Raw genomic sequence first — 18,310 nt, 5'->3', positions numbered from 1 at the left:
CCGCAGGGCTCAGACACGGCAGCACCTTTGCCAGGATCACAGCCAGGTTACCCTGCAGCTGAGCACTGGCGTGGTCAGCCAGGGGTTACAAATAGCCTTTTATCCTCCAAGGCTCCTTCAGTTTCCCCAGCGTTTCAGCTGTCAAGCTGAAACCAAGCTATATTCGGAGGATGGCGGAGTGGGTTGGGAGGGAAGCGAAGCGCAGACGCTGAAACGTTCCCGGTTTGTGGCGGCCGAGCCCGAGCCCACCGGGCGGCGCCGGCTGGAGAGGCCAGCGCCCCCTGGCGGCCGCTGCCCCGGCGGTCTCGCGAGACCCAGCGCGCCGTGCGCGCGGGGCGGGGGCGCTGCTGGGCGGGGAGGCGCCATCTTGTTCCTGTGCGAGGCGGCGGGGCCGGGCCGGGCCGCGCTGAGGGAGCGCCCGGGGCAGCGCCCGCCGCCACCGCGGGGCGCGGCATGGACTCCCACTACTACGGCGGGGAGCAGTCAGGTAGCGGCGCGGCGCGCAGCACCCTCCGGGGAGGGCGTCGGGCACGGCAGGGCCCGCGGGTTCAGGGGCACAGCGGCGGGGCCCTGGCCCGAGGGCAGCGCTGAGGGCGTTATTTGCAACAGTCCGGTGTCCGGGCAGCGCAGCGGTCGCTCTTCGCTTGGTGCGGGAGGATTTGTGCGCTGCCGGGGGTGGCTGGGGTGCTTTGTTCGGACACCCCCGTTTCCCTGCCCCGTTAGAGCGGGAGCCCGCCCGGTTGCCGTGCGGTTCCTTTAAACGCTGAGTTTTACTTTCTTTTTTAAATCTCGGAATAGATGATGGAGGAGCTACTCCAGTGCAAGACGAGCGAGACTCAGGATCTGATGTGGAAGATGAAGGAAACGAACAGCATTCTGGATCGGAGAATGGAAGTGTAGGGCACCATTCAGAGGTACTAAGGGAGCTTTATCTAGATAAAGTTTACTCTTTGAATTCTTTCTTGTTGTTTAAAGCGGCATTCTCTCGTAACCGAGACACACCTGTTTATTGAGTTCCTCTTAAGACTTCCATTGGGCAAAACTTTATTTCCATAAAAAAGCGTTGGATAGTCTCTTGACAAGTATGTTGGCTAGGGTTTGTTTGGTTTTTTTCTTGTTGTGGTAGCACACACTGTTCTGAACTTGAGTAAGTTGTACTCGGTTAGCCTCGATTTCACAGAGATAAAATGTTGGGGTTATGAGGAATTTGTACCTGAAATATTGCACAGTGCTGTAAAACCACACGCTTTGGAGGTGGTGATTTCCTTAACAGAGAGTAAATGCTCTCCCAGCTTCCATGTCAGATGGGAACAGTGACTCTTGAGTCTGCCTTGTGCTGGTTTTCACCTTGTCATTCACAAAGGAGCAGGTGTGCATGTGGGGCAGGTTCAGGTTCCTGAGTGGGACCTGGTTTTCCTCTGAAGTGCTTCCCCCTTGGAGAAGTGTTCAGCACGGAAAGGCTTTGGTCCAGGGTTTTTTTTGGGGCAGAGTCACTTCATTTGTGGATTGACTGGGCTGAGAAGAGATTCTAGTAAAAGAGAAGGCTCCCTTTACATTTCTAGGGCAGTTTGGGAAGTTGAGATTTAATTTTTAAGAATTGTTTGTGACTCACAATAGAGCTACATCAGGTCTTTGTCGGAAGGAATAATTTTAGCCTGTGAATTCAGATCTTCTGCCAGCCAAGTTACAGAGAACTTTTTGATACTTATAAAAACTGTAGTCAAAGCCATTTCAGAGCATTCTGCTACTCTACTGTATTGTATGTAAAGATCAGGATTTACTCAGTCTGGGTTTTCAGTGTTACACATGTTAGAAATTGCTTAAAATGCAACAAAGGCTGGTGTGAGAAGGCTTGACTAAACTGGCATAATTTACAATCCTTTTTTTTAAATTATTTTTTCTTTTTTTTTGCCCTGCCTTAATTGAATTCATACTTCCCTCAGTGTTAGAAAGTAGATGAAAATTGTATTTTATAAAATGAAAGTTCTTCCCGTGTATTTGAACTTAATTGTAAAGCACATTTGGAATTTACTTTTTTTGATAGGTGTTGGTATTTCCAAGGGAAGAAGTAGATTTGGTGTGAGGCAGCATCTGCCACTGTGACAACTACAATTGCAGTGGCAGGAAACACATTTCTCAGGCTGGGAAAATAACTGTCTCTCTGGAGGAATTTAGTACTTCTGTTTTATGAAAGAAAAGTGTGATGAGTGTGTGAAAAGTCACACTGCTGCTACAATCATATTCATCTTTTTCTTCTGTGTCATTGGTTTATGGTTGATTATTGGTTCTTACTTTTCTGAGCACTTCTCTGAGATTTTAATTTTACTTACTGTGGCAAGGTAGCTGACTGTTGTTTACATCTGCAGCACGTCTTCAGATTTAGGTGAGCAGAAGGTACCAGTTATCACTGTTAACTGGGCCTCTTCATGTGCTGAGGTGTCTGTATTTTAAAGACTTTGTTCTGTGATGGTGATTGAATATTCCTCTGTAGGTTAAATATTTCAGAAAGTCAATTAAAATAAAAGAGCCAAACTAAGCCACCTTTTTGACAAATACCAAATGAGAGTTGTCAAGCCTTCATGCTTTACTTGATTCAGCTCAAATTAAAACTCAAATATTTTGTTTTGCTATGAAATCTTAATTTTCCTTTCCCTCTGTTGAGTTCTCTTTGCACTCAAAAAGCAATAATGTGGAGCAGCCAGCTCTGAAAGGAGTAGCTTTCAGTCATTTGTCATATTATTTATTCTAAATATTCTCTCATCCTCTTATATTCTTCATTTTTAGGATTGTGTGGGAGAAATTACACTCAAAGGTAATAAAATTTTTTTAGGCAGACTAATCAGTTAAGTCTATTTAATTACTATTTTACCTCTAATTTAGAACTCAGATGTAAAGAACTGAAGTTTTAAAATTTCAAACTTTTCTTTCAGGTTTTTAACTTTAAAGAAAAGGGGAATCCTGAGGAATTACTTATGTAGGTCTCAGGTATGTGGGTTTTTCTTTTCCACAATTCTTTTCTGGCTTTCCTTCCCCCAGTCCCACTTTATCTATAAATGTTCTCCTTGATGTCCTTACTGATTCTGCTTTAGACAATTAGAATTAGTTTTAGTACAGTAATGAATCTGAAATCACGTTTACAGTGTTTGTCCAAGTCAGGCTCATACAGAAATCTGTAATAACTTTGTTTTTACACTTCCACCAAGTTGCTGCTGTTTCGTGGACTAAGCTGTGGTTAGCCTGTGACTGTTAACAAACACAAATATGTGATACCTGAAAAAAAGGAACTTGCTAATATGCCCATGATGGTTTTGTAGGTCTTAGTTTAATGCTCATCTCTCATGAAATTGTAGTGGATGGGTTCCATTTTGTTGAAGTTACTAAATTATCAAAGAAGGAGCTCTTAAAAGTGGCTGCATGTTGATCCAATAAACTGCTTGGTAGCTCTAATTTTTATGTAGAAGTGTAACACTGTAAATTTGATTTTGATATATTCCTTATTTTATACTGTACTAAAGCCTCATGTTATAGAACTCTTTCATTAAACAAAAATCAAGGACATCTCAATTAAAATGTTTATAGATAAAGAGGAGGAAGAAAAGAAAGCAAAGGAATTAGAGAAAAATGCAGTAGCAATTACCTGAGACCTACTCTGTTTGAGGATGTCTGATCTTTCAATCAGTCATTTGAAAATGAAAACTAGAAAACTCAAAAATTACATACTTCATTTCTTTGAAAACAGTTTTGTAGAGATGAACAAATAAAAAAGGGAAAGTGAAGACTATCAAGCATACCCAGCAGCATTTTGTCATTTTACTGGGAAGTTGGTCACTTTTTATATCAATTATATTCCAAAGCATGCAGATTCCTGAATTGTGTGCAGCAGCCTCTTGCAGTGTGGGCAGGTCCTGCCCTGGGCAGGGTCTCAGCTGTGCTGCTGCTGGGGGCTCTGGGGCAGCGCTGCCCTCGCTGACACTGCTGCTGCCTGGCCCAGCTCTCCTCAGCGGGCTCCAGGGGTGGTGCCTGTGTGCCCAGAGTGTGCAGGGACAGGTGTGTGCCCAGAGTGAGTGTGCAGGGACAGGTGTGTGCCCAGAGTGAGTGTGCAGGGACACCCGTGTGCCCCGAGTGTGCAGGGACACCCACCCGTGTCACCTCGGGTGCTCACACTGCAGCAGCTGAGCTGCTCTGACCACTGGCTGAGTCTGACTGCTGGGTGTCTGCTCTCTCCCACCAAACATCTTCATTCTCAGCAGGGATTGTCACTTTGCAGTAACAGGTTAAAGATTCGGGATCCTGTGATAATCTCCAGTAATAATGCTCTGTAATTACAGTGTCTTCTCACCAAGGTTTTGCATGAGAAGTTCTTTGTAATTTAGTGATTAATTTTGAACAGGTGCATGTATAACCTGCAGCCACACTTCTGACCTTAGAAATTTGAAGAATCATTGCTGATTCTTGTTGGTTCTTAATTTTGTTTATTTGTTCACCAAAGAATTCCTAAACTGGAAGGTGAGAAGGTGATGGTCCTAATATCTTAGAGAGGACTATTTTTATTTATTTCCATGGATTTGTTTAGCAAAATCCTTTATTACTGCTGACATAATTATCAATACTATTCAGCATTCACCATCTGACATTGAGAGAAGACAGGCAAGTCCACACAAAATAAAATGGTAGAAAAACACGGATTAAATAATTTTTGTTACTGTAGATACCAGTTTGATTTCAGTGTTTCTCAATGACCTTATCTGTAACTGCTGTGCAATCTGCTTTCTGTTCTGTTCCAGCTGCAGTTTTCTTTAGTCTAAAGTAATACAGTCAGGGCAGATCTGTCACATACATACACCTGTGATAGGTTTATATGAGATATACTAGGCAGGAGAAGGGCAATCAAAGTGATTTTTTGGTAAGGGAATAAAATATTAACAAGCAGAGGGCAGTTGAGTGCATCCTAGATTCTGTCACTTCCTAATATTAATATTTCCTTAAAATTCCTGATTCAGGTTTTAACAGAACCACGTTTCCTTTCTGTGAGGAGAAATGAGAATTTCTGGATACGAAAGATTCCAAAGATGCATTGCTGTAGAGACAGGAACCAGCAGCAGAGAGAAAACAACTTAGATCGTCACAGCAGCTGTTTGCAGTTAGCATTAAATAACATGGAATTAGTGAAGTCATATTTGTAGTGCATGTTTTAAAATTTCATGGTCCTGGGTTTTTTTTTTTCATTGTTCAGTAACTCTGTTAGTCGTTCTGCAGTAATTTAGATGATCTTTATCAAGTGCTAGCCAAAGAAATAAGTATATGAAGTCCAAAGTCTTAAAAAGCAATGCTCTTTGCCACTTAACATAATTATGGAGGAAGTAGTTCCTAAAAGCAGTTGAAATTAATTTTATTTAAAATTCTTCCTGCGTCATGCATTTTAAAGATCAGTAGTATTCTTTGTTGTAGGTGTAGGGCAACTACACCTACATTTTTTTATGGGTGTGGATGTGGGAGTAGAACAACTAGAGAAAATAAAAATAGATAGAAAGTCTGTTTCCAAAGAAATTGAATTGCAGAAAAAAAAGATTTGGAAACTTCAGGACATGTAGGTCTTAAAGCATCTCCTGTCACAATAAATACTCAGTTTACAAGTAGAAAAAGTTTATAGCTGAGACAAAATGACCGAGGAAAGCTGATTGAGGCTTTGAGTTGAGTGTGCAAAAGAGAAGTTCCTTGTACAATGCTGTTGTTTTTAGCTGAAAACAGGATTATGGTGACAGTAGCTGTGAGAGCTGAATTAATGGAATGAGTTTTCAAGTCTAATTTCATATTCTCAGATAAATGCAATTGAGATTTTTTTCCCAAGTAGATTTTGGATGTTGGAGAGAAACGATGATGCTGTAAGTAATTATACTTAGTAAGGTGGTTTCTGAGATGTTGTCTTAAAAATGGAGCATGTGCCTCAATATTTTTTGATGTGTAGAAAAGTCAAAGGATTGTTTCAGTTCTAAAGTTGCCAAGTGGGTGTGTTTGTGCATGGGTTATCTTGGGTGTCTGGATAAGCATGGGAGCTGTCAGCACAGGGGAGAGAGTTGTTGAATCTGAAACACAAAGACTGTTAACAGTTATACTCTGAATGGTCTGACTAAAACTTTATTCTTGTCTTTTGCTAGGCTTTTGCTCTTGAGTTGTTCTTAAATAGATTTCCTCGACAAAGAAGGAACAGGCGTTAGCTTCATTTGGAGCAGAATGCCTGTGCTGTTTCTCTAAGGTGTATTTCACACAGGAAACATCTGTTTGAGATCTTCAGGAAAATAAAATGACAAATGCAAGATACTCTTTCTTGCTTTGTTACTGGGAATTTCAACTAAACCACTTTGAAGGCCTGACCTATTAAAATAACAGTACTAAGCCTTTACCCTTGAGCAACTGGACCCTTCTTAGACATGCTTATTTAAGTGTTCTATGAATTCTGTTACCACTTTCAAAATACCATGGAGCTGCAGGATGGACATACTTCCATTGATAATACTTTTTTGATGTGAAGTACTTGATAGTATTTTGATGCAAATTGTCTAATTATTTTTACATAGACACTGTTTCAGTTTGCAGCACCTTGGGTAATCGCATTGGAGGAAGGACAAGCAAAAATACAGAACATCTTTTCTTTACTTTTTAAGGTGTTTTTGCTTAGTTGTCTGAGATTATTTTTCTGTTTCAGAATGAACACAGTGATGGAGAAGATGATGGGCAAGGCGGAGAGCCTCATATGACAGACTCTGAAAATGAAGATAACCCAAGGCAAAAAGAAAGTGACTCAGATAATGAGGAGCCCCCAAATCACAATGTGAGTGATTCAGAAAATGAAGCAACTCATGGAGAGAAAGACAGTGACTCTGATACTGAGGACCGTCCAAACCGGCATTTAAGTGACTCTGAAAATGAAGAGACCTTAAATCATCGAGCGAGTGACTCTGACAATGGAGAACCTCCAAGGGATCACAGCAGTGATTTTGAAAATGAGGAATCACACAAGCAGCCAGCCAGTGACTCTGAGAGTGAGGAGCTCCAGAAGCAGCCAGCCAGCGACTCCGAGAGTGAAGAGCCTCAGAAGCAGCCAGCCAGCGACTCGGAGAGCGAGGATGTGTCCAGACACAAGCAGATAGAGTCTGAAGATAGCGATGGCGAGGACAGGAAGGAAAAGGTGCAGAATGACTCTCATCATTCAGATAATGAACATGTAAGGAAAGGATTTCAGGGCTCTGACAGTGAAGACGAAGCTCCTAAGAGACGTAAAATATCAGACAGTGATGAAGATGAAAAAGAGGAAGAAAAGACAGTGAAGAGGAAAACAGCCATCCTTTCTGATAGTGAGGATGACAATGAGAAAACACGTAAGAAACTATACTGTGCTGTGACAGGAAGTGGTGTGAAGTTAAATCATTGCTTTTGTGTGAATAAAGCATCTTAAGTTGCGAAGCCATAAATCAGATTTAGTTTTGGAGCAGAACTGCATTTGCAGAGGCTGTTGTTCTGACTGCTTTGCTGTGTGAATGTGTATCTAACACTTCTGAGTAATAAGTAGGTCTAACAAAAGACTGTAAGGATCTAACTGGCATCTGTTGACGTGATAGTTTGTTATTTATTTACTTCATTGCTGGTTCTCTAGTAATTTTTTCCTGTGTGTTTTTTTCATATACTGGAGGTGAGAGATTTGAAATTACTTTTTTTTTTATGAATAGATGTGGTGTATGGAAGCTCCATTTGCTGATTTAATAAAACACTTCAAAATGGATATGCTTTCTAGGAAATGGCAATGGTCTGGTGTTGGAAGACTAGTCAGAGAATAATTTGAGAGTAACAGTTGTCCCCTCTGTTACTGGGACATGTAGTAATGCTCCTTTCTGCTGGCAGCTGCAAAAAAGGTACGAATCCTTTCTGATGCTGAAGAATCGGACAGTGACGCTGCTTCAGAGAAATCTGACAAAAGGAAGAAAAATGCTGTATCCGATAGTGAGGAGGAGGAAGAAGAAGGAAAAGAGGATGCTGGGAAGAAAAAAGGGAAAGATCTGTTTGGCAGTGACAGTGAATCTGGAAATGAACAAGAGTAAGCGGAAAAGAATATGAATTCTTCTGGGGTTTTAGACAGGGGGAGTGATGGGGAATAGAAAACCATGGTGAATGGATAAATCCCAACCAGAGAATGACTGTTCACCTTCATTGGTGGCATGAAGAGAAAGGTCAGTAGAAGGAGACAGAATAAAAGGGAGATCTTCATACAGTCATTAGAGATTTTGCAGAAAAGGCACATCTTGTTGTAGTTGAAGTAGATAAATGTTGCTGTTACCTTCACAGGAACCTGATTGCAGATATATTTGGAGAATCTGGTGATGAGGAAGAGGAGGAATTTACGGTAAGTGTTACTGTGGATGTCTCCTGTTGACTTGCTAGATCTGAAGAGAATGTATATGCTGCATCAGGTCAGTTTTGTATCTGCCAGACTCACTGGGGTACTCTTTGGGTTAAATAACATTTACAATTCATCTTTTGGGAGAATTGTTGGTGTGACAGGAGTCACAGGGGGAATCAAAAAGACTCTGTTCATCTTTCTAGATCCTCTTAAAACTTACCTGAAGCTTTTTTAGTGTCAGGTACCTGAGTAGATGCTCAATCCTGATCTATACACTGATTTGCACTCTCTGTACTCATCAGGGTTTCAACCAGGAGGATTTGGAGGAAGAGAAAGGTGATGGAGACATGAAGGAGACAGCAGATGAATCAGACTCTGATGATAACATCAAAAGAGGGAAGCAGTAAGTCATTGTGTTACATATTCCTTTGCTAATGCCAGATTTTGGTGAAAGGGCATTATGGACCCTGGATATTGCAGGTGTGCACACGTTGGGTATTACAGCAAGGTCTGAAGCCATTGGAGCCCTTTGCTAGTTTTGCATTTTGCATACTGAGGATAATTAATTATCTCACTGGGACCTTGAGACACAGTGTTTGTATTTGTGCACTAGAGAAACACAAAATTATTTCCTGCTAAGGTCCATCAGTGAACAGTGTGGTTGTGTTTCAGCATGGACTTCATGTCAGATTTTGACATGATGCTGCAGAGGAAGAAGAGCATGAGCGGCAAGCGCAGGCGGAACCGTGACGGGGGCACTTTCATCAGTGATGCAGATGATGTGGTCAGTGCCATGATTGTGAAGATGAATGAAGCTGCTGAGGTCAGTTTTCTAGGCTCCAAACGCACCTTGAAATTCAGTTCCCTTCTATGGGAAAACTGTGGGATTAACAAGATACAAAAATCTGGTTTGTATTCAGTAGGAGTAATCTATACACTATGGAATGCTTCTAATGTCTGTATAACCTTAAATGTTATTTTGCTATTCTAAATGAAAACATTCTGTTGAAATTTTGATAGAGTGCTAATTTTTAAATATTAAAATTAGGTAAATTGCTAAACTTCCATCAGCTGAGATCAACTTCTTTAAAAAGGGATATGTAGGTGCTCTATAAACCACCTGCTAGTATGTTAAATACTGAGAAAGGGACTATGCTTTAATTTCATTATGATGTTACTGGCATGTGTCATACTTTGGTATTTGTTTCTGAGAAGAGTCCTTTTCCAAATTGTTTGAATGACAGTGCTGTGGTAATAACATCAGATTATTACTGATGGGATGCTGTGGAATCCCATCAGATTAATGGGACCTTCTGCCTTTTTCTAGGAGAAATGTTTAATATCTTACTGTGGAAGGTTATTTGGGATCTTGCTTTTTGTCAGGTGTCTTCTGTTTTGTTGGAGTAGCAATCAAATTAATAAACAGCAAAACACATTAAAACCAATTGAGGGATATACATGACTTTACAAACTAGAGGAGCTTTACAAATAGCAACAACAAAAGCATCTGTCTGAGAACAAGATCTGGATAATGAGTTCAGAAAGATGGGGAGAGGAGAAAGCAATCTGGAAGGCAACTGAAACTTCTTGGGCTTGACAGGAAAGCCTTTCTCAGACAAGATGACAGCCAGATGTTTCAAATGAGGTGTCAAAGTTTGAAGTACAGGGGCAGGAAGAGGGAAGGAGATGCATTAGAAGAATCTTCTCCCTTGCAATAAAACAAACATTGCACAGAAAGAGCCTTGAGTGGATTAGGACAAATAGAAAGAAATTACCAGAGCTGGACAGAAATCTGTTGATTGCATTGGGTGGTTTTGGTATGGGTGACAAGTTTTGAATAGATAGTGATAGTCAGGCCTTGGTTGGAAGTAATTTTGAAATGACACAGGTGAACATACATGTTCTCCCTTCCCATTGTTCTGCTTAGCTATTTTTCTGTTTTTCAGATGAGGCTTTACTAAGAAAGTGTTATCTGTGCACTGTATAGAGGACCTCCAGTTATTGTAGTCAGTCTAAGTCATGAAGTGGAAAAAAAAAAGTAAATTTAGGAGCACTCTCCTAATGTGATGCCTTATTGGGAAATACTGACTAAAGTGATGACCCTTTTTTCAGAGAAATTGTTGCATAATTGTTGGTGAGCTGTGGAGCAGGGGACAAAATTAGTGTAATCCCTCCAAAGTTGCACTTCTAGTTTAGTCTTTTTCTTTGTAAGTGTTGCAAAGAATGGGAGTTGCTGATTTCTTTCTTTGATTAACTTGTGCTGATTCTTCAACTCTCTACAGGAGGATCGTCAGCTGAATACGCAAAAGAAACCAGCACTAAAGAAATTAACTTTGCTACCAACTGTAGTCATGCATCTTAAAAAGTGAGTTGTCATTCTAGCGAACTGCAACCCTGGGCAATAGTCAGAATTTGTAAGATTTCATGGATTTATACTACAGCTATACTGAATATGCAGAAAAACACTATTTTTATTCCAAGTAAATGCTGAAGCTAGGTGACCTCAAAAACATAAAATTATACATAATTTTTCCTCTTAAATTTAACATGAAAGAAACTCAACTTATGCTATTTTCCTGAGGGGACATCACATCTTAAGATGTTGCTATATTACATGACTTATGGGCTTCTCTTAATTTAAACCTTTTAGGCAGGATCTCAAAGAAACTTTCATCGATAGTGGTGTTATGTCTGCCATCAAAGAGTGGCTTTCTCCTCTTCCAGACCGAAGTCTGCCAGCACTAAAGATAAGAGAGGAGCTTCTGAAGATCCTGCAAGAGGTTTGGACCTGAATTTTCACATTTGATTTGGAGCTTGTCCACAGTTTTACAGTCATGTGCTTTAGGGAAATGTGAGGTGATAAATGAACTGCAGCTCTGCCGATGGGCTGTGCAGTGAAAAATGCAAGGAAGCAACCTGCACAACAGGTGTGCTTGTGCAAAAGAGTGTAGGTGATTTGGCCCTGCCTTCCTGTTTCAGGTTTATATCCAAATTTAGGTGAAGAGTTGCTTGCTGTGCATCCCTGAATTTTTTTCCCTTGTCATCCCTTCTCTTTTCTGCTCTGTTACAGTGTGCAGTGTACACACTCAGTGTAGGCTTTCAGTGTCTTTGGCCAAGCTGATTGCTTGAGTGTCTTTGCCATGTAAGTTTTTATTTATAGAATGAAGGATTTGAAGGCAGTAGCATAGTTTTGGGGTAATATAAACTAGAGAGCATTTGGAACAAAAATTTCTAGAAAGCTACCTAATTTTGTATATAAACCAAGAATGTTATGGCAGATTTCTCGATTTAGGTGTTTGATACTTCAAACAATTCCCAGTGGGACAACGAAAACCTTAAATTTTCTAAGCTGGTTTAAGTGAAAGGTATTTCTGCAAAGTTCAATGACACCATTAATGTTCAGACGTAATTTATTGCTGTTATCTGACTTTTCCTTTTGTCTGCAGCTGCCCAGTGTGAGCCAGGAGACTCTGAAGCACAGCGGCATTGGACGGGCTGTGATGTACCTGTACAAACACCCCAAGGAGTCGAGACCGAACAAGGACATGGCTGGGAAGCTGATCAGTATGTAAACCTGCCTGTGCCTCTCTGAGATCCCTCTGGTGATGAATGGAACTTCTGCTTTGGTTTCTGATGCACTGCTGTTGTCTGTAGAAAAGATTCTGCAGTGTAGGAACCTCACTGATGTGTTTCATAACTCTGTACAGCTCTTAACAAGCACTGTTACACTGGCTTCTGCATGCACCTGTTCCATTGTCTTAAACCAGAGGTTGGCATTTGTTTTGCTGGGTTCTCTCTTGGCTCATGGTCCAGATCTTTTGTATATGCTGAAAAGGCAGGAAGGTGCTGCCAGAGGGCTGTTTATTCCATGGACTTGAGAGAACTGAGCTGACTGAATGCTTACTACTCAGTTGTACTCCATGTGGAGTGCATTCCATCCAGAATGGCTGCAAACTGATGATAAACTTACATTCTTTAGGACCTTTTCTGCATATATCTAAAACAGCATTCCTGAGTTGTGCAGGAGGTCCTGACACTGAGTATTCTTTCTGAGAGCTTGGAGATGTTCTAGAAGAGCAGGCAACAAAGAGACTTTGGGGATGAAAGCTCTTGTTTTCTGTTCACAAGGCTGGTTTTCTATTAAATACTAAGGGCTCAAAAATCATTTGGTTGAAAGGAAGCATAAATACTTGCCACAAACTTTCAAAGCTGTACTTGATCACCAGAGTGGTTTAAGAGAAACAAAAGCCTGGTCTTCGTTAACTAATAATTTTTTTAATAGATGAATGGTCTCGACCCATTTTTGGCCTTACCTCAAACTACAAAGGCATGACCAGAGAAGAGAGAGAACAGAGAGATTTGGAGCAGATGCCTCATCGAAGGAAAATGAGCAGGTAGGAATAGCAGGCAGAAACATGGAATTCTTTAAGGCTCCCTCAAGAGAAACCAAGTGGTGTGTAAATACTAAAGGAAATAAGAAGGGTAAAAGGGTAGTCAGTTAGGGTCTCTCTTATCTTCTAACATACTTTATTGTCTTTAAAAATTTCTTTCTCTGTGTATAGATGCCTATAAATATTTATTTTGCTTGCAGCTCTGGTGGTCAGACTCCCCGTAGGGACCTGGAGAAAGTATTAACAGGAGAAGAAAAGTAAGTTGGATATATAAATAGTTTGTTGGGGTTTTTTTAAGTGAAGTATTGTGGTGGCACTACTACTGTGGAATATCTGTAGAGGTTTTAGAGGCTGTGGTATACAGTGTGTTTCAGAGGAGAGCACACTGGGTGGCTTTACTTCTTTCTGGATAAGATTTGTCCATAACAGTCATATCCTTTTTTCCACAGGGCTCTCAGGCCTGGGGACCCTGGGTTCTGTGCCCGTGCCAGGGTCCCAATGCCCTCCAACAAAGACTACGTTGTCAGGCCCAAGTGGAACGTGGAGATGGAGTCCTCCAGGGTAAGCACTGCCAGTGGCCTGGTGACTGTTCCTAGGCCTGGGAATCTGTCACCATATCATCATGGTTTCTGTACAGGAGGGTAGTTCTTTTAAGGGCCTCTTATAGTGAGTGTGGGCAGTAAGCTCATCACATGTTTTCACAGGAAAATATCTCTGACCAAAAAGAGATTTTTGAGTTAACTTTTCTAGAATTTCTCTCTCAGGTGAGAATGCGATTGCAGACCTCTTGCTTTAAAGCATTTTGAGCTAAAGCTGCAGTTCAGTACCTGTGTCACTGCACTGATGTTTTTATACCTCTCCCAGCTTTTGTATCATGTTCTAATGATATTTGAGTTTGGGAAACTTGAGGTTTTGGTAAACACGACCAGCTTCGGTGGAGGCCTTTGTGTTGCTTTGTCTTCATCCATCTACTCATACAGTTTCATTTAAAAGGGTATATGTGGTAGAATGTGTGTAAGTGGGAGAAGTAACAATTGCTGTGCTGTCTGCTGTTCTTTCTCCTTCTGTCCATTAATTGAGATGTTGTTTCTAGCCCGGGACTATTAAGAGAGGTATTAGTCGCTTGGAAAAGCACAAGAGACGGTTTGCTGAACAGAAACGACTCAGCAAAGTGCATCGGGCCATCAAGTTCAGCATTGAAGGCAACAGGATGCCCCTGTAGCCATACCACTGCCTTCCCAAGTTGGAGAGGTATCCCTCGAGGGAGGTGTGAACAGTGCATGTGCTCCAGCTGTTGGCAGTTTGCACATGCAGGACAGGAGTGTGTACACCCTAACTTTAACCTGGAAAACTCTCCTTGAATTCTCTCGTGTCTGTACTGTGACCTACAAGGGAACTTGTACAGGAGAAAACAGGCTCTAGCACATAACCTCTGCCATGGTTCCTGCCTGCACAGCTTCAGGGTACCCAAATGACAGGAGTTCAGCGAAAATACCTGTGCTCAAAACCAGCTTTGCACCACCTGTGGTTTTGAATGCTGTTCTGACACAATTAGGTTTTCCAGATTCACCTGAAGCAACAGATGGGCATTCTTAGCCCTTGGTACAGGAGCTGGTGTCACTGCATGCAGTGTCTGTGGCTGACCTCTGACTGGGGCACAGTGAGGTGTTTTTCACACCTGCTCCTGCAAGGAAGTAGAATGATGTGAGACAATAGGGGTGGCTGATGGGAGCTACAGAATGAGACCAGGGGGAGAAGAATCCTCTGCTGTGAGTGTGGGTTAGGAGAACATGCATCAATGGGAATTGCTTTGACAATTCCTGGTCTGCATTTCAGTGCTGTAAGCAGGGCTGCCACAAGCTAACAGTGACAGGAAGAGGTGAGCACAAGCCATAGATAACTGTTGAGTTCATATTAAGCTTCATATTTATTTGTTTTTAAAAAGATATTTTCTTAAACATCACTGTGAAATTTTAGGTATAATTTCAATGAATAGTGAACAGATTTATGAATAAACCTTATTTAAAATCAGCATGTCAGGAGCACCTTCCTTAGCCATGGGAACAAGTTTCTAACGGATGTGTTTTTCAGATCCTAAGTAGCATGTTTTGGATATCACTGTTTCTCCCAAACTTAAAAGTGTCATGTTTCCATCACTTTCTGTTTCTGTTGTCTAGTTAAGGAGAATTGCGTTCTGGGAAGCACTGGCTATGGCTTGGAAGGTCCTTGCTGTTTGTCTTCAGTGGTGTTTTCAGCACACCATCACTGAATTAATCTGTGCAGAATAACTGTTATGCCACCTTGTTTTCATTTGCAGTTCAAACACAGAGATGAAATGCAATGCTTGTATGGTCAGCTTAGGCATTTCTTTTTGCTACCCCCCTACACTGCCTTTGTTCAGTAATCCCTTGCTTTCTCAATACTAATCCCTGACCTTTAAAATAAACGGCAGCCTGAAATTGACGTGTCAGCCTTAGTCACAGTGTATCTGTGTCTAACCCTCCTGCAAGAAGTCCAGAGTGGTGACACTGGTGCCCTGTGGTTCTGACAGCTGCAGCCAATAGATACGAAATTTCCACATGGTACCCAGCTCGGCAGTGATTGACCCTGCACTGTGATGGCTGTGAGTGCCGCTGCCTCCACCCGAGCCCTGCAGACACTGGGGGGCATTTTCCCCTTCTGGGAGGAGAACAGACAGAGCAGCTGGGCCCAGTGGCTCCCCCAGCTCCTTGCCAGGCGCAGCCTCGCATGTGCCGCTTGCCTTGGACCTCTGGGGCCTCTGCTTTTTTTCAGTGGTAATTATTAGTTTTATTTTTTAAGTTCCAGGGGACCTCTAAGAAAGGGGTGAGTCGACTGGACAAACAGATGCGGAAATTCACAGATATCAGGAAAAAAAGCAGAACGGCCCATGCAGTGAAAATCAGCATTGAGGGCAATAAGATGCCATTGTGACCCTTCACAGAATGCCCCATGAGCTCTGCTGTAAGACAATACACCCACAGACTCTTTGGAGACCTTTAAATTTTTTAACTTGTTTGGGATGGGTTTGGTTTTTTAGTTTGTTTTTTTAAGTGAACCCTTAAAATTGTTGGTTCAGGTTCTGGTAGAAGATGTTGTCTGAGGACTGTGAATATGGGAACTCCTTTCTCCTGATTGTATTTAAACTGGCCCTATTGTGTCCTTTGTACAGATCATGTATTTGTTGTATTGCAACACTTTAAAAAATAAAACATCTAGGTTTTTTTTTTGGGAGGGGACTGCCTGTTCATTGCTCAGATGAAGGTATACACAGACCACCTGGGATGTGGAAAAACTGAGGGGTTATTTTTTTGTTCAACTTTGTCCATTTTCTTTTTATTCACTGCTTTATTAATCAGTTGTTATGTCTTTGGAGATCTGCATCTATTGCTTTTGATTTAGAAGTATTGATTGTGTTCCACACAAAGGATTTTCTTTTCATGAAGACTAATGTAAAAAGAAAGCCAACAGATTGAGCACTAAAAATTCCAGCAGCTTCCAGCTAAAATGTCACTGTGGCTTACCAGTGACTTTGCAAAAGTCTGTTTTACCAGTGGGAAGGAGAACATTCTTATGTTAGAGAGGATTATGCTGTTTCTTTTTTCCTGCTGCTACAGACTGACAGTAGAATAACATCTGGTACTCTGTGGCTTCTTTGCCTCTATCTCTGAAAATGGCTGTCTCTGCTGAGCTTCCCTCCAATAAGAGGAGTCTTGCACAGGTAATTGGCATTTTTCATTTTTTCATTAAGAAAAGTCACCTTTGTGCTGCAGGAGCAGAGTTTTGTAATGAGTAGTCTGTAATTCTGGGGATCCTGGCGTTGGCTGAGTTACTGCTGGCACCAGTCATGGAGAGTTTGCAAGTTTGTGTTGGGGTTGAATTTGCCCCTGTGAGAGTGGAGGGAATGACAGTAACAGAGCTCTGTGCTGGGACACCAGCTTGAAGTGAGGAGAACACCTGTGCTGGCTGGGGCACTAAGAGCTCTGCTCCTGCTTTCTCCAGGTATGTGTATAATGCAGTAACCACCTCAGCTGTGTTTAGCATGCTGAGCCCTTCAGGGCTTAGGGTTTGGGGGTTTTTTAGTTTTAATTAATTTCTTGATAGGCAGGACATTCTTTACTGCCATAGTGGCAGATGAAACACTGTGAAAAATAATTGAACTGTGTTGAGCCAGAGTCTGTTTGGCCTGGGAGGTTCAGGGGTTAAAAGTGATTCTTTTTTTTCATCCCCCCAGTTTTTTACATGAGGGTTTTTTAGATGAGAATTTCTGTGCACAATCCCCCACATAGCACTAGGACACTGACCAGCTACAACAGAGTAAAAATTAGTAATAAATAAGGACATGCACAAGAAGTGTCCCAAACCACGATTTAAAATCCAAAAAAGACACTGGAAACAAACACTTCAGTTGTCCCTGCTTGCCACATGCCCTTGCCTTCACCTTTGAGCCCTCAGTTTTACCTCCCTTACCATGCTTAGTATTCTAAGGAACCTCAGCTGGCCCTGGAACTTGCCTTGTAAAAATTACCAGCCTTCCAAAAGGAGGCAAAGCCTGGCTTTCCCCAAGGACGTGCAGACACAACCTGAAAGCACAGATGATCTGACTGAATAGGGTATTAACATTCCAATCCAAAAGCAAGATGGGGAGGGGACTGATAAAGGTATTTAAGGTCCCTATTATCAAAAAGCCTGGCAGAAGACAGCAATACATGTGGTTCTATTGCTCCTGACCTGAAAAAACAACTTTATAATGGCTTGATGAACTCTGCTCCTCCTGACAGACCCAGTGATGATAAAGTAAGAAAGCATTCAGATGTGTTTATGGTGAGACTGGAACTATTACCTGCCAGGGGCAATGTCCACGATGACACAGTGCTCCAAAGCAGAGCTGATGCTTGTCTGGGTGGCTTGAGGGGTGGGCTGAGACGTGTCCAAACCACCTCCCCAGTCCCAGGTTGAACAGCCCCTGTTCCCTTCCTGCCTGGCTGCAGGTGCTGTGGTCTCATTCTGTCCTGCAGGACCCTGGGCCTGCCAGGCCTGGTGTCTCCTCCATGGCCTCAGGGTGCTCAGGGACAGCCAGTTCTTGTCCTGCAGTGTTGTCTCCTATCACAAAGGTTTCACACCTTCTTGGTGTTTCTCATGGTCAGCTCCTCAGAGCACTGACTCTTCTTCACAAAGCAGCCAATTGGCTCCAGTTCCCTTCTCACCCAGCCACCCCACTCTTTTATAGCACTCTTCTTCTCATTGCTTACAGCTGTGGCCTGTTAAAGCCAGGCCTGCTCCTAATCTTTGATAATTGGCCCAGCTGCAACTCCTTAGGGATAAGATTACTTTCTACACCATCTTTATTTTCTTATATTCTATGCCCCTACACTGCAGCACTGTCCCACAGTGGTTTCTCAGTCACAGAGCCCACCAGAGTTTTGTTCCAGCTGAAACCATCTCCTGCCATCCCCATTTGTCCAGCATCAACCTCTGTCCATACACTCTGTCCAAAAGCATCCTTTAA

At 42.1% G+C, this 18,310-nt stretch overlaps 1 protein-coding gene across 3 annotated transcripts; it reads left to right on the top strand.

Annotated features, from left to right (window-relative positions):
- The first annotated feature begins 395 nt into the window (after positions 1-395).
- Positions 396-16,517, top strand: IWS1 (interacts with SUPT6H, CTD assembly factor 1). Of its 3 annotated transcripts, none has more exons than XM_054282848.1 (14): positions 396-487; positions 799-914; positions 6,704-7,376; positions 7,897-8,089; positions 8,338-8,395; positions 8,695-8,795; positions 9,065-9,215; positions 10,675-10,757; positions 11,043-11,172; positions 11,839-11,956; positions 12,675-12,786; positions 12,984-13,040; positions 13,233-13,344; positions 15,604-16,517. In XM_054282848.1, the coding sequence occupies exons 1-14, from the start codon at positions 454-456 to the stop codon at positions 15,733-15,735; spliced, it is 2,070 nt and encodes a 689-aa protein (XP_054138823.1). In that variant the 5' UTR covers positions 396-453; the 3' UTR covers positions 15,736-16,517. The 3 variants fall into 3 exon arrangements, with proteins under 3 accessions (XP_054138823.1, XP_054138824.1, XP_054138825.1); XM_054282849.1 differs by having other exon boundaries at positions 13,877-15,693; XM_054282850.1 differs by lacking the exon at positions 396-487 and adding an exon at positions 2,931-2,985 and having other exon boundaries at positions 829-914.
- Positions 16,518-18,310: the final 1,793 nt, after the last annotated feature.

Source organism: Melozone crissalis, unplaced genomic scaffold (assembly GCF_028551555.1).
Source record: "Melozone crissalis strain CALT ecotype California unplaced genomic scaffold, PUWL_Pcris_2 ptg000034l_1, whole genome shotgun sequence".
NCBI lineage: Eukaryota > Metazoa > Chordata > Aves > Passeriformes > Passerellidae > Melozone > Melozone crissalis.
The sequence above is the reverse complement of the archived record's forward strand: the minus strand, read 5'-3'. Positions and strand labels throughout refer to the sequence as shown.

Coding starts and splice junctions, on each gene's coding strand:
- IWS1 (XM_054282848.1), top strand. CDS start 454: ATGGACTCCCACTACTACGGCGGGGAGCAGTCAG. Junction 8,090..8,337: donor GAATCTGGAAATGAACAAGA/GTAAGCGGAAAA, acceptor TTACCTTCACAG/GAACCTGATTGCAGATATAT. Junction 11,173..11,838: donor TTCTGAAGATCCTGCAAGAG/GTTTGGACCTGA, acceptor TTTTGTCTGCAG/CTGCCCAGTGTGAGCCAGGA.